This window comes from Oratosquilla oratoria, chromosome 21, assembly GCF_046742065.1.
Source record: "Oratosquilla oratoria isolate Oo_2021 chromosome 21, ASM4674206v1, whole genome shotgun sequence".
NCBI lineage: Eukaryota > Metazoa > Arthropoda > Malacostraca > Stomatopoda > Squillidae > Oratosquilla > Oratosquilla oratoria.
The window spans coordinates 45,596,247-45,609,943 of NC_134797.1; the positions used below are offsets into that span (position 1 = coordinate 45,596,247).

A 13,697-nucleotide genomic window follows, 5' to 3' on the forward strand; every position below is an offset into this window, starting at 1 on the left:
AAAACACAATCTTTTATCTCTGTAAGTACAATGCATTGGAAAATGTCGGGAACCTCTAATCATTGTATTATCTTACAATGGGCGTCACGATAGGATAGCTATCGCATATTCATTAGTTGGGCTGAAGCCACAGCACAGGTATTAGCACCATAGATCTATTTTTGCATCTCTAATAAGACAAGGTACTGTGATTATTTAAAAAATTAAAGTTACATTTGAGAAAAAAAACATGAATTGTTATCCATCAAAAATATCGTAGGTCTCAGCTGATTGTCAACATTTGTTTACATGTATTAAACAAACCGCTAGTTTGTGTGCTATACACCCTTAGTTCAGTTATAGTCGCAAAACAAACAGAGTCTATGAAAATTACAACACAGGAATCAGGTCTTTATACAGAGAGTGCAAAGAGGTAATATACAAAAGTAACGTTGTTAATCTGTGTTGTAAGTTAGTGCAAAGTGAATATAAGTTTGACGTAAACTGAGCATTGCCATTGGGGGCGTATCACAAAAGTATGCGGGATTTAAATATTGTTGTATTTGTTTTCTCAACTAAAAATGAGGTTGCATATCGGGCTATGGGAGAAACTAGCAACGCAATACTTTAATAGCCCTGTCCCAATATGATAAACTTGAAGCAGTTATAGTGAAAATTTGTAAACAGTGAAGTGAGTGTGAAGGAAGTTTTGTGTTTCGAATTCAGAAGTCATTAGCCTAGGCAAGATACTAGATAGGTGTTCGACCAGCGGCTAATTTGTGTGTAATTTTAGGAATTCTGAGGTGAAGATACAATAGCTAGATAAGTAACAAGGTCAGAAGTAATCAGTAGGGGTAGTTGTAATTATTATAACAAAGGTGGTACCTTTCAAGTGGTTTGTGATAGATCTCCCCAAACTTGAAATAGGTAGTCATAGTTCTGTTGAGGGTCACCATAGTTAAGTGAGAGGGTGGAGGAAGTAGAAATCTTGTTTATAATGATACTACCATTGAAAATCACCATCACAAGACCTCTAGGTCTTAATCTTCACTTTAGTTCGTATTAAAATTGAGAAATCATTGGGGGGTGGGGCCTGCCAGGAGCTTCTGCCATGTAACCACTACTTGGAAGAGCTACTTCAACTCTTTCCAGAACCAAGGGGTCTAGGAGCTTCCAACTGCTTGAAAGAGAGAGCGAAGCCTTTCAATTTTACTTCCTAGTGTTATAGACCATAGGTAATGTTGCTATATCTAAGAGGGGTCACACTTCAATGTATCACAATCCTGAAGGGATGAAAATAAGGGAAGGGAAGAATGTAACATTTTCTTTAGCATACGATGAGAATATTAGGGTACACCTCTTATGTGTTAGCAGTCGATGCAATAATTGCACTGATCATGGGTATCATTTGCATACTGGTTGCATTCCACATATATATTCCAAAGGCTTTTTCCCCCCCCTTACAAGGGAGGTAGCCAAAAAACAAGGAAATAAAATCAACTCCCACCTATTCCATCCCTACATACTCCACTCCCATTCACACCCCCTCCCTCTTATCTTGGCTCCTCCTGGATGAAGGGTCATCTCTGTATCTCGCCCACTGCCCTGGGTCAGAAGCTGTGTCACAAGACACAGCACAGTGATCATGTCAAATGTACTAGGCTTTCTCATCTTTGTGTCTAAAGTACATACATACATATACCAAAGGCTTTTTCCCCCTACACAGGGGGTAGCCAAAAAGAAAAAGGCATAAAAACCACTCTGACTCATTCTATTTCCTATGTATTCCACTCCCCTCCACCCTCCTCCCCCCATTCTTATCTTGGCACCTCCTGGATGATGGGTCATCCCTGCATCCTGTACACTACCCTGGGTCAGAAGCAGTGTCGCAAGACACAGCACGTCCACAGCAAGGCCGCTTCATAAATTCAGCAACCCCCCCTCTCCATGTCTAAAGTAATAAATAATATATAGTGTGAAGAGATTTGACACATTAAATCTGGGATAACCCATGCTTGTTCACCTTGCAAGTAACATATAGATGCACCAATGTGATACAGACTTGCAGTAGTCATAACCATAGCAAAATCCGTGCTCCTGTGACCTCTTTATGCTGGGTTGGCCCACACCATGTTGGAAATGCAAGGTCTCACAAGTGCTTCTACATGTTAGCTATCTTATTAGCATGTGCTGGTTAGCTACACAATGGAAATGACAAGACAAATAATACAGTACTGACCAGGATTGTAATATCATGACTACATATACTTGTTTATGTTTGTTAATTTGTCTTTTGTAAATATTTTGTGTATTGACAGTCTGGCATGTTACTGACATGTATGCACAAGCCTCCTTCATAACAGAAGCCATGGAAGAATTATGTATTCAACTGATACCAGATGTACTGACATGCTCAACTTAAGTGAATTATTGAAGCCATATAAAAAATAATTCAGGATTTAATTGAGTTTTCACTTGTTTATAGTTCTTATGTTTATTTAGTGACATTTCCTGAATTTTCAAATATCCTGTGTGGGAGAAAAAATATTGCCAGTTTTTACTGAAGATTGGGTATATGTTAAGAAAAAAAATTGGATTAATCATAGGTGTTGTTTTGGTTTACACTGCTATCCATGGAATTTAGAAATGTCTTCCAAGTTGGTCCACAGATCCTTTAGAGAAGAAATAGTATATTACCACCTATGTTACATGTGACGTCTGAAGCCAAGCTGATTTTGTGCTGACACTGCTGTTATGCTTGATTGTGATTAGAAGACCAGTAAATTTAGGGAGAAGGTGGCAAGGAGCCTACACCAGGAGGCATACATCTGTGACTGAAACTGTCACCTTTGCCCTACATATGCGCATTTGGGAATGTTGGGGCAGGTATCAGACAGTTACTCCTGGGAATCAGAGAGAAGTGTAGGGCAAAGTGAAATTTGTGATGAGCACTGTCCAAGTAATCTCTTGCTGAAGACCCAGCCTCAAGGTACCAGAGACTGACCCAAGACACCTTAAAAGACCTTTTATCAGTTCATGAATGAGGTTATAAATACAAATTATAGATATACACAATTAGGTGATTCTTCCTGTAGCAATTTACCATCCATTAGTGGTTGACTGTGTTCATAATGAACACCAGCTACTATTTGACAATGCTAGACTTGCTTGTTTGTGTATGTAGTAGCAATCTCTAAACTATAGGAATGGTGTGAACCCATTACCTGTGCTGCGAGGAGTATGACACATGCGACACAATAAATATAGGGGATAGGGGCTCAGTTTTTATCCTGGTCACCCATTTGATAAAAAAAGTTTATTCTTGTAGTTATTATTTTTGTCTTCCCAGTCCTCCTTTAAGGCTCTAGATCTCTGGATATTTTAAGGAGTGTTTTAATTATGTGATATAGGGAAGTGGTTCTCAATCTTTTTCACTGCAGTCTCCCCATCATGAATCCTTAACATTTGTGTGGATCCCCTTAATTTTTCTCCCACATCCCACCTTGCCAAAAAAGGTAAAAAGAAAAAAATAATAATTATAAAATGTTGATGAAGAGAAACCCTTTGCTTTATTACAAAGTTGAGGACTACAATGGAAATAAGCTTACAAGCTTTTTTGTGTTATCCTTGGCAATTGTAATTGTTATTTCGAACTATGTGTTCTTGTCATTATCTGCACTTCATGTATATTAATTAATTGCCAAATAAACTTATTATATTATTATTATTGTTATTATGACAATCATAGTTATCTTCTGCAAAGGTCGAATGATAGATTTTTTTTCCTTCAGATTCCTCTGATTATATAGAAATGTATCATTTGTAAGAGCAGGCCATTCCCCTTCCAAAATTCTTGTCATGGCCCCCAGGTTGAGGACCACTAATGCAGGATTTCTCAACCATTGTTCCCCGGAATCCTAAAGTTCCGCAAAAGGTCCCTAAGGGTTCCACGAGAACAAATGAGATAAGCTAATGTACTTTTGATTTTTTACTTAATTTCACATACTTGATATAATTAAACACTCACAACATATTCTTGGTTATTGTAATAATGTAATATAGACATCATCATATCTAACCTATTATTACGATGAAAATAAAATGAGAAGGATATGGTATACTGTATGTTTTTTTTTTTTTTTTTTTTTTTTTTTTTTCTTCGTAGGGGTTCCTTGAGACATGCAATTTATTTTAAAGATTATGGAAGGGAGAAAAGGTTGAGAAATGCTGCACTGATGTAAGGAGTTGTATGATATGCATATAGTTTAAGTTGAATTGTTGATATTTAGTTATGTAATATTTGCAGGATGTTAGAGGAAGGATCAGGTTCAGGGGCTTCATCCAATGGATCAACGCCAGAACCCCCTGAGCCTTTTGCACCTAACTTTACCGTACGTTTCACAGACCGTGTCAATAAAGATGGAGATTCGGTTAGGTTTACTCTTCAGGTTTGTCAGGTAAGATATATTTGAGATTTTGAGAATAAGATTCAAATTTATTGGTCATGCTATGATTGTTTTCCAGTTCTAATTTCAGAAACGGCAAGAAAAACCCTTGCTAGCTCATTGAAATTCAAGATGAGGCACTTAGTGGTCATGCAGAACTTTAAAGATGTAGATGTTAATGTACATGAATGTTATGATTATAAGTATGAACAGTATGGTTACTTTATGTATAGGAATGTTGCTTGTTCAAGCTGTTAGAGATGTCATAAGGTATAGAATTCTTTTCTTGGTTTCCCTATGTTCTGTTCAGGAATCCAAGTTAAAGATTTAGAATATCTATTAAATCAAGTGATTGCACTTAATGCTGAATAGAAAACTGAACTTGACTAATTTAAAAAGGAAAACAAAAAGATAAAATAGGATAAGGTTAAGTTATAAATTTGGATTATATCTCCTTATTCCCCAGTTATATTTTATTATTATTTATTTATTCTATTTTCAATTACATATTTATTTATTTACTTTTTTCAGAACGGGTTAACAATTCAACTTCTGGAGAGAGAGTTTGAAGACTTTGAATACCTTGAGCACTGTGTCGTCACCAACCGTGCCTCTCAGGGTATCATTATACCACCATTGCCTCAGCGCTCAGCTATCGGTATATGGCTATTGTACTTTATTTACTTTTTTAAGAGATTGCTTGAATGGGATTTTTTTAATTGGAGGACATATACAAGGTTATGGATGTATAGATGATATGATGTATGGTGGATAGTGAAAGTCCATGAGAAATAGAGGTTAAGTATGTAGTTATGATTTCATTGTATGAGTGAAAAATACATGAGAATAATTTGTCCTTCACAGTAGAGTAGTGGCATACTGTATGTGCACTTCTATGGATGCCCTAGTTTAGGTGAAAGCAGATGCATAGGAATGATCCTTTATAAGTAATTACTTTATAGCCACATAGTTTTTGTTTTGTACATACATTTTCAGTGTATGAAGTGTGTAATGGTAGGTAAATTTTTATTTTTGAGGTGGGAGCTGGTAATGTATTGTATCATGGATACTATCCATGTGTTTCTGTTTTTCCTCAGACCCTCACACAGCTGAAGTGCAGTCCAGGCAACAGATGGGCAAAGACTCAAGAAAACTGATTGCAGATGAGTTTCATAAAGACTGTAGACAGCTACAAAAGTGAGTATCATAAATATTTTCATTAATCCTAAGAGGCATTTTACAGGTGCCAAGATAAGAGGGAGGGAGGAAGGTGGAGGGGAATGGAATATATAGGAAATGGAATGGGTGGGAGTGGTTTCTATGCCTTTTTCTTTTTGGCTACCCCCCGTGTAGGGGGGGAAAGCCTTTGGTATATGTATATATGTACTAATTGATATAGAGGCACTGAATAATTTTTCTCTTTAATGCATACATGATTGGCACTTACTACTTGCTGATTTTTTAACATTTGAATATCCTAAAATTATTATATAGTTCATTGTTTTGCTAATAAGAGGCTTTTGCATCTAACAGATACATTGAACTCCTGCTCTCACATCCTGTACTAGGCAAAGATGAAAAGCTTGACAGTTTTCTGACAAATAAGGATCCCCCTCCTCGTACAAAGGTAATAGGTTTATTAGTTTCCTTGTATCATTTAGATTTTTTTACTTACATAAGACCATAAGAATGAAGGAGACTGCAAGAGACCATAAGGCCTACATGAGGCAGTTCCATGTCCATTACCACCTATCATCCCTAAACATAAAATTGTCTAATCTTTACTTAAAACAACAGATAGTTACAACACTCACTGTATAATTACTAAGTCTATTTCATTTGTTGACCACTGTATTGGTAAACCCGTTCTTGGCTATTTCCTTCTTAAATCTAGATTTGTCCAATTCAAATCCATTACTACAAGTCATGCCCTTTTGTTTTAATATGATAACCTTGACGGCATTACCCTTGTTAAAGTCCTTGATCCACTTGAACACCTCTGATAGATTACCCAGCACTACATTTTTCCAGAGAATATAAATTAAGATGCCTAAGCCTGTCCTTTTAAATTGATATCCATTCTATAGGACAGAGACCAAAATTGTACTGCATAGTCAAGGATGTGTCAAACTAACACCAGATTCAGTTTGATAACTACTTCTGCACTTTTATTTGTAATGGTCCTAGTAATGAAACCTAATGCTCTGTTAGCTCTATTCCTGGTTCTAATGCACTGTTTTCTAGATTAAAGGTCAGGACTCACTAGAACTTCCAAGTCACTCTTGCACCCATTTTTCACTACAAAGATGTTATATAATGTATACCTGCTTTCTGGGTTGTGTAAGCCTATGTTTAACACACTTTACTTTGAGATATTGAAATCCATTTGCCATTTCATTGACCATGTGAACAATTTGTTAAGATCTTCCTGCATGATCATGGCATCTTCTCCTGACCTAATTTGGCTTCTTATTTTAGCACCATCTACAAACTTGTTAACATTACTACTGATCCCATTATCCAAGTTATTTAAATACATAATGAACAATAAGGGACCCAAAACTGAGCCCAGGGGAACTCCACTAGTAACACTACCCCATTTGGATTTTACACTGTTTATGGTGACCTGCTGTTTTCTATTACTGATCCATGCTCTAATCCATCCAAACATATTTCCTCTTATGCCATGGGCTTTGATTTTATAAAAAAAAAAAAAGACTGTCCCAAAAAACGCCCTCAGTTCCATCTATCGCATTCCTTGCAGTAGTTGCTCATCTTCGTATTACGGCGAGTCAGGTCGAGGCGTCGATATATATATATATATATATATATATATATATATATATATATATATATATATATATTTAGTAAACCCTTCTTTTTATTTCATTCGGGAGTACTAGTATTCAACCTTATTGTTTTGAGGGTAATAAATTTATTTTGCACATTCAAAATTGAAGCAGTTAGGTTACTGTACATTTCATCCAGATTGCTGTGTTGTTGACTTCATGCTTGTGGGTAACCTCATCCAGGCTTTCCATACCACCCTGTATGACCTGACCTTGATCTGGACACCTACATACATACATATACCAAAGGCTTTTCCCCTTACAGGGGGGTTAGCCAAAAAGAAAAAGGCATAGAAACCACTCCCACCCATTCCATTCCCTACATATTCCACTCCCCTCCACCCTCCTCCCTCCCTCTCTTGGCACCTCCTGGATGACGGGTCATCCCTGCATCCTGTCCACTGCCCTGGGTTAGAAGCAGTGTCACAAGACACAGCACATCCACAGCAAGGCCGCTTCATAAATTCGGCAACCCCCCTCTCCATCCCCTCATGCAGAAAAGGAGAAAACAGGGAGAAATCCCTTCAGGCTGCATCAATTTTTTTCCCATGCATGCTTCCTCACTCCCCCTCATGCATCACAGCATCATCCATACACAACCCTTCTCCATTCACCCCTATCTTCTGTCCTCTCCCATCCTTCCTCAACAGACATTCCTCTCTTTTGTAATGCCCCTTTCACCCCATCCCTCCATCTCATCCTAGGACACCCCCTCATATTCATTCCTTCCTCCTCTGCCTTCCATACCTCTTTTACTAATCTTTCTTCACTCATTCTTTCCATGTGTCCAAACCATCCTAATACTCTTTCATCAACCCTATCTCCCAGTTCCCTTTCCACCCCTGTTCTCCTCCTCACCTCCTCATTTCTCACTCTATCTAGCCTAGTAACCCCTATCATACTTCTCAGACATTTCATCTCAAACACATACAGACTCCTTCTCTCTTATGTTCCATGTTTCTGCCTCGTACAGTGCTGCATTAATTACATCTGGGCTTACCACACACCCCACTCTGTCACAGTCCTCTGGGCAAGCCTCACATGAGACCAATTGTCCCAAATATTTTCTCAGCTTTTCAAAATTGGCTCTCCTGAAGTCAGGTACTAGAATGTTATTCATACTATTTACTTTTTCCAACCAGTCTCATGTTACCTAGAAAACAAGATCTCTTTGCCAATTTTGTATACTACCTTAATGGGTGGGAGTGGATTTTATGCCTTTGTTTTTTATCTGCCTCCCTTTTAAAGGGGGGAAAAACTGTTGGTATATGTACCTTAAATTATATGAATACTGTGATTATGCCACCATTTACTCTTCTTCCCTTCACTGATGGCAGGTCCAGTGTTTTTAATTTCTCTTATGTGATTATGTGCAAGGCTGGGAACCAGTTTAGTCACTGCTCTTTGTATTCTCTCAATTTTGATTATATCCTTTACTTTATACTGACCACACCACTGCTGCATATTCTTAATTTAGGTTGAGATAGGGATTTTTATTATTAATTTTATTAATATTGTGTATGTATATATATATATATATATATATATATATATATGTATATATATATGTATGTATGTATATATATATATATGTATATATGTATGTATGTATATATATGTATATACATATACTGTATATGTGTATGTATATATATATATACATATATATGTATATATACATATATATATGTATATATATATATATTTTTTTTTTTTTTTTTTTTTTTTTTTTTTTTAGAATGGGTGAAAAGAGGAGATCATATGAAGGGGTGATTGTGCCAACTGCACTGTATGGAGAGGAGACTTGGAATTTAGGAGAGGCAAAGAGGAAAATTTTAAATGTGTCTGAGATGAAATCTGAGAGAAGTATGGTAGGGGTTACAAAGTTGGATAGAATGAGAAACAAGGAGGTGAAGAGAGCAGGGATGGAAAAGGAGATGGCAGATAGGGCTGATGAAAGAGTACTGGGATGGTTTGGACACATGGAAAGAATGAGTGAAGAAAGATTAGTAAAAGAGGTGTGGAAGGCAGAGGTGGATAGAGTGAACTTGAGGGGATGACCAAGGATGAGATGGATGGATGGGGTGAAAGGGGCATTGAGCAAGAGGGGAATGTCTGTTGAGCAAGGAAGGGAGAAGGCAGGAGATAGGGGTAAGTGGAGAATGGCTGTGTATAGATGATACTGTGATGCAAGGAAGGGAAGGGGTGGGGGAGAGTAAGGAATGGTTACTGGTGAATGGTAGTATGACATAGCTGAAAGGGAATTCTCCCTGTCTTCTCTTTTCCTGCATGAGGGAATGGAGAGGGGGATTGTCAATTAAGTGAAGCGGCCTTGCTGTGGATGTTCTGTGTCTTACTGCATTGCTTCTCACCCAGGGCAGTGGGGGGGATACAGGGGTGACCCGTCATCCATGAGGAGCTAAGATGAGAGAGAAGAAAGATTGGTGGATGAGAGTGGAATGGAAGCGGATGCATGCCATTTGACTTGGTTATTTCCCTTATAAGAGAGGGAAAAAAAATGTGTGTGTGTGTATATATATATATATATATATATATATATATATATATATCTATATATATATATATATATATAAAACACGACCTCTATCGTCTCCCAAGACAGAAGGATGCCAACAACATATATATATGTATATCACGTTAAAACCACTGTTGGAGTAGAAAAGACTGAAGACAGGGAATCTATATATTTCGATTGCAAACTGCAATCCTTTTCAGTAGATACAAATCTTAAGTAGCACCCTTGACATGAGAAAGGGGAACATTGGGAGAGGTCTCTACTCTCAGCTCTCTCCGTATGTGAGGTCAGGAGGCAAATGCGTTTTTAATAGGCTGGTGATAAAAAGTCCTGAAATTATATTTGGGGACCATTGCCCCTTTGAAATGTTCATATTGGGCTGGTATTCAATTATAGTAGATTCTACCATTTTTCTCCTGAACTCCCATCTGGATTTATAACTAAGCTCAGCTTTGTCCCAATCTAAACAATGTTTAAATTGCTTAACAACAAAGCTCAGCTGTGTTCCAACATGTTAAGCAATTTAAACATTGTTTAGATTGGGACAAAGCTGAGCTTAGTTATAAATCCAGATATGAGTTCAGGAGAAAAATGGTAGAATCTACTATAATTGAATACCAGCCCAATATGAACATTTCAAAGAGGCAATGGTCCCCAAATATAATTTCAGGACTTTTCATTACCAGCCTATTAAAAACACATTTGCCTCCTGATCTCACATATGGAGCGAGCCAAGAGTAGAGACCTCTCCCAATGTTCCCCTTTCTCATGTCAAGGGTGCTACTTAAGTAGCACTCATTACTTTTATTTGTATCTACTGAAAAGGATTGCAGTTTGCAATCAAAATATATAGATTCCCCGTCTCCAGTCTTTTCTACTCCAACAGTGGTTTTAACGTGATTGACAAATATGTGACCGGGAGGTGCCAAGATGAGAGGGAGGGTGGAGGGGTGTGGAGTGTATTCAGGGATGGAATGGGTGATTTTATGCCTTTTCCTTTTTGGCTACCTCCCTTGTAAGGGGGAAATAGCCTTGGTATATGTATGTATGTATATATATACAGACGCTCCTCAACTTACGTTTTAGTTACGTTCCGAACGGCAGAACGTAAGTTGAAAATGAACGTGAGTTGTTACTGTACTATACATCCGTAAATTCTATTACCGTATCTTATAAAACACCCCTAAATCATTAATTATACACATAACATTGTAAAATAATAACATTAATTTCAAATAAATTGAATTCAAGCAACATAAATTAAGATGGTGGAGGAGGAGGAGGAGGAGGCAAGGCGCGTTCAGTCTGTTGTTTGTGCCATGTAAACAATGGACGCAGCGTCATGTGTAAGTATTGTTTGAACTACGGAGAGCGCGCTAAACTAAAAAATTCACTCAATTTTTTTTTTTTTTTTTTTTTTTTTACAATTTTTTTTTTAGTCAGTTCAAACGTAAAATCGAAAAAACGTAAAACGAATGAACGTAAGTAGAGGAGCGTCTGTATATATATAAATATATATATATATATTATTATTATTATTATTGTTGTTATTATTGTTATTGTTATTGTTATTATTATTATTGTTGTTGTTATTATTATTATTAATTATTATTATTATTATTATTATTATTATTATTATCATCATCATCATCTTTTCACCTATGCAGTGAAGAGACACTTATGGTCATCAGTAGTTTGTATGTTTCACTCACAATTTTGTTGATATGTTTGTTTGTTAATGGGTGAAGGCTCAGGTTAAGGATTTGTCCTCAACAAGATTGTTATACTTTGTTAGCAATCTTGACATAATTACTTTGATAAGGATAATTGAAGACTCAATAGGAAACATTTGTCTATTGACTAGATTTACTCTTAGAAGCTTGTTTGACATATACTCTTGTGTGTGTGTGTGTATTTACCTAGTTGTATTATACGGGAAGGGAGCTATGCTCGTGGTGATCCATCTTTGTATCTCTCAGCATCAAGTTTTTTCTTGAAATCTTGAATAGTGTTTGCACACACTGTTTCTTTGTCTAATTCGTTCCAAGTATCTATCACTCTGTGTGGGAAATGTGTGTGTGTATGTGTATGTATGTATGTATATATATATATATATATATATATATATAATATAATATTTTTTTACTTGTTTATTTATTCTTATTTCTATTCCGTCTGGGGTATTGGCTGCTTGTTATTGTGGCAAAGTAGCATGCAGTAGATACTTTAGGGTCTATATGGGGCACCCCTACAGACCAGAGCCACACATCATTTTGTCTATGATAGAGGAAAACTCTGTTCATAGAGAAATGATGACACTTTTATACTACGACTGTCCCTCCGTTATGCTGTCCCCCAACCCCTTGTTTCGGTCCTGTACCATCTCTCTGAGTATTCTTTTTCTGTGGTGGGGGAAAAGAATACTGCCACCAAGTATTCCCACTTGGATCGTAAGAGGTGAGAAGAAAGGTACGGGGATTGGGACTAGGCATCCTTCTCCTTGTAGCCCCACAGGGGACATTCCTAAACAAAAAAGAGAAGGCATAAGAGGGTCTGGGAGTTTTCGGACCAGCACCCTAAGGTTTGGGTCTTTTAATGTGCGTGGATGTGGTACAGATGAGAGTAAAAGGGAAGAGATAGGTAGTATGTTTGTGAGAAGAAAGATGGATGTGTTGGCTTTGAGTGAAACTAAGTTGAAAGGAAAGGGTGAGTGTAAGTGGGAGGTTATCAGGAGTGAAGAGAGGGCGAGGGAGGGAAGGGGTGGCTATTCTAGTAAGTGAAGAGATAGGTAAACGGGTAGTGGAGTGGAAGGAGGTTTCCTCAAGGATAATGTGGATGAAGGTGAAACTGGGGAAGGAGATGTGGGTCTTTGTAAGTGCATAAGGGCCTGGCAGTGAGAAGAGTGTAGAAGAAAGGGAGGCCTTTTGGATAGATTTAAATGAGTGCATAGAGGATTTAGGAAGAAATGTAAATGTAATAGTACTGGGAGACCTTAATGCTAGGGTAGGAAATGGTCCAATCGATGGAGTGGTTGGGAAATGTGGAGTTCCAGGAAAGAATCGTAGTGGAGAGTTGATGGTGGAAATGTGTCTAGAAAGAGAGTTGATGATAGCAAATACAGTGTTTCGGAAGAAAGTCAAGCATAAGTACACATGGGAGAGGGTGGTGGAGGGAAGGGTGGTAGATAGAGCGCTAATGGATTATGTAGTGGTAAATAGGATTATGATAGGAAGAGTTAAGGATGTACATGTGCTAAGGGGAGAGGGTGGGAGAATATCAGATCATTTTTTGGTGGAAGGTAAGTTGAGAGTGGAGGATAGATGGAGAAAGAGGAAAGGGACAAAAGGTAGGGAGGTTCTTAGAGTGAACTCTTTGAATGAAAAGGGAAAGGAGAAGGAGTACAAAAAGAAGCTGAAGGAGGAGTGGGAGGGAGTAAAGGATAGAGTGAAGCTGGGTGTGGAGGAGGAATGGGGATGGTTCAAGGAGGGAGTCATAGTGTGCAAGGATGGTGTGTGGAACAAGAAGGACAGGGGGGAATAGAAGAAAGGGTAGTTAATGGTGGGATGAGGAAACAAAGAAGGTTGTAGAAGAGAAGAAGCGAGCTTTCACAGATTGGTTACGAAATAGGACTAGGGAGTCATATGAGAGGTACAAAGAAAAGAAAAGAGAAGTAAAGCAAAAGGTAAAGGAGGCAAAGAGGAGAGCAGATGTGAAATGGGGTAAGAGTATGACAGAAAATTTTGAAAGTAATAAAAAGATGTTTTGGAAAGAAATTAAGAGAGGAAGAGGAGGCAAATCAAGTAGAGAAGAAAAGGTAAAAGGTGTAGATGGAGAGATGATAATGGAAGAGAAGGCAGTAAGGGGAAGATGGGCAGAATATTTTAGGGA

General features: G+C 37.6%; 1 protein-coding gene across 1 annotated transcript in view; it reads left to right on the forward strand.

Annotated features, from left to right (window-relative positions):
* Window positions 1-293: 293 nt before the first annotated feature.
* Window positions 294-13,697, forward strand: part of LOC143037148 (sorting nexin-32-like) — a 44,227-nt gene continuing 30,823 nt past the window's right edge. Inside the window, exons 1-5 of the mRNA XM_076205266.1 lie at window positions 294-412; window positions 4,286-4,436; window positions 4,956-5,082; window positions 5,522-5,621; window positions 5,958-6,051. Of these exons, the coding sequence (XP_076061381.1) occupies window positions 363-412; window positions 4,286-4,436; window positions 4,956-5,082; window positions 5,522-5,621; window positions 5,958-6,051 (522 nt within the window). The 5' untranslated portion in view covers window positions 294-362. The remainder of the gene's footprint in view (window positions 413-4,285; window positions 4,437-4,955; window positions 5,083-5,521; window positions 5,622-5,957; window positions 6,052-13,697) is intronic.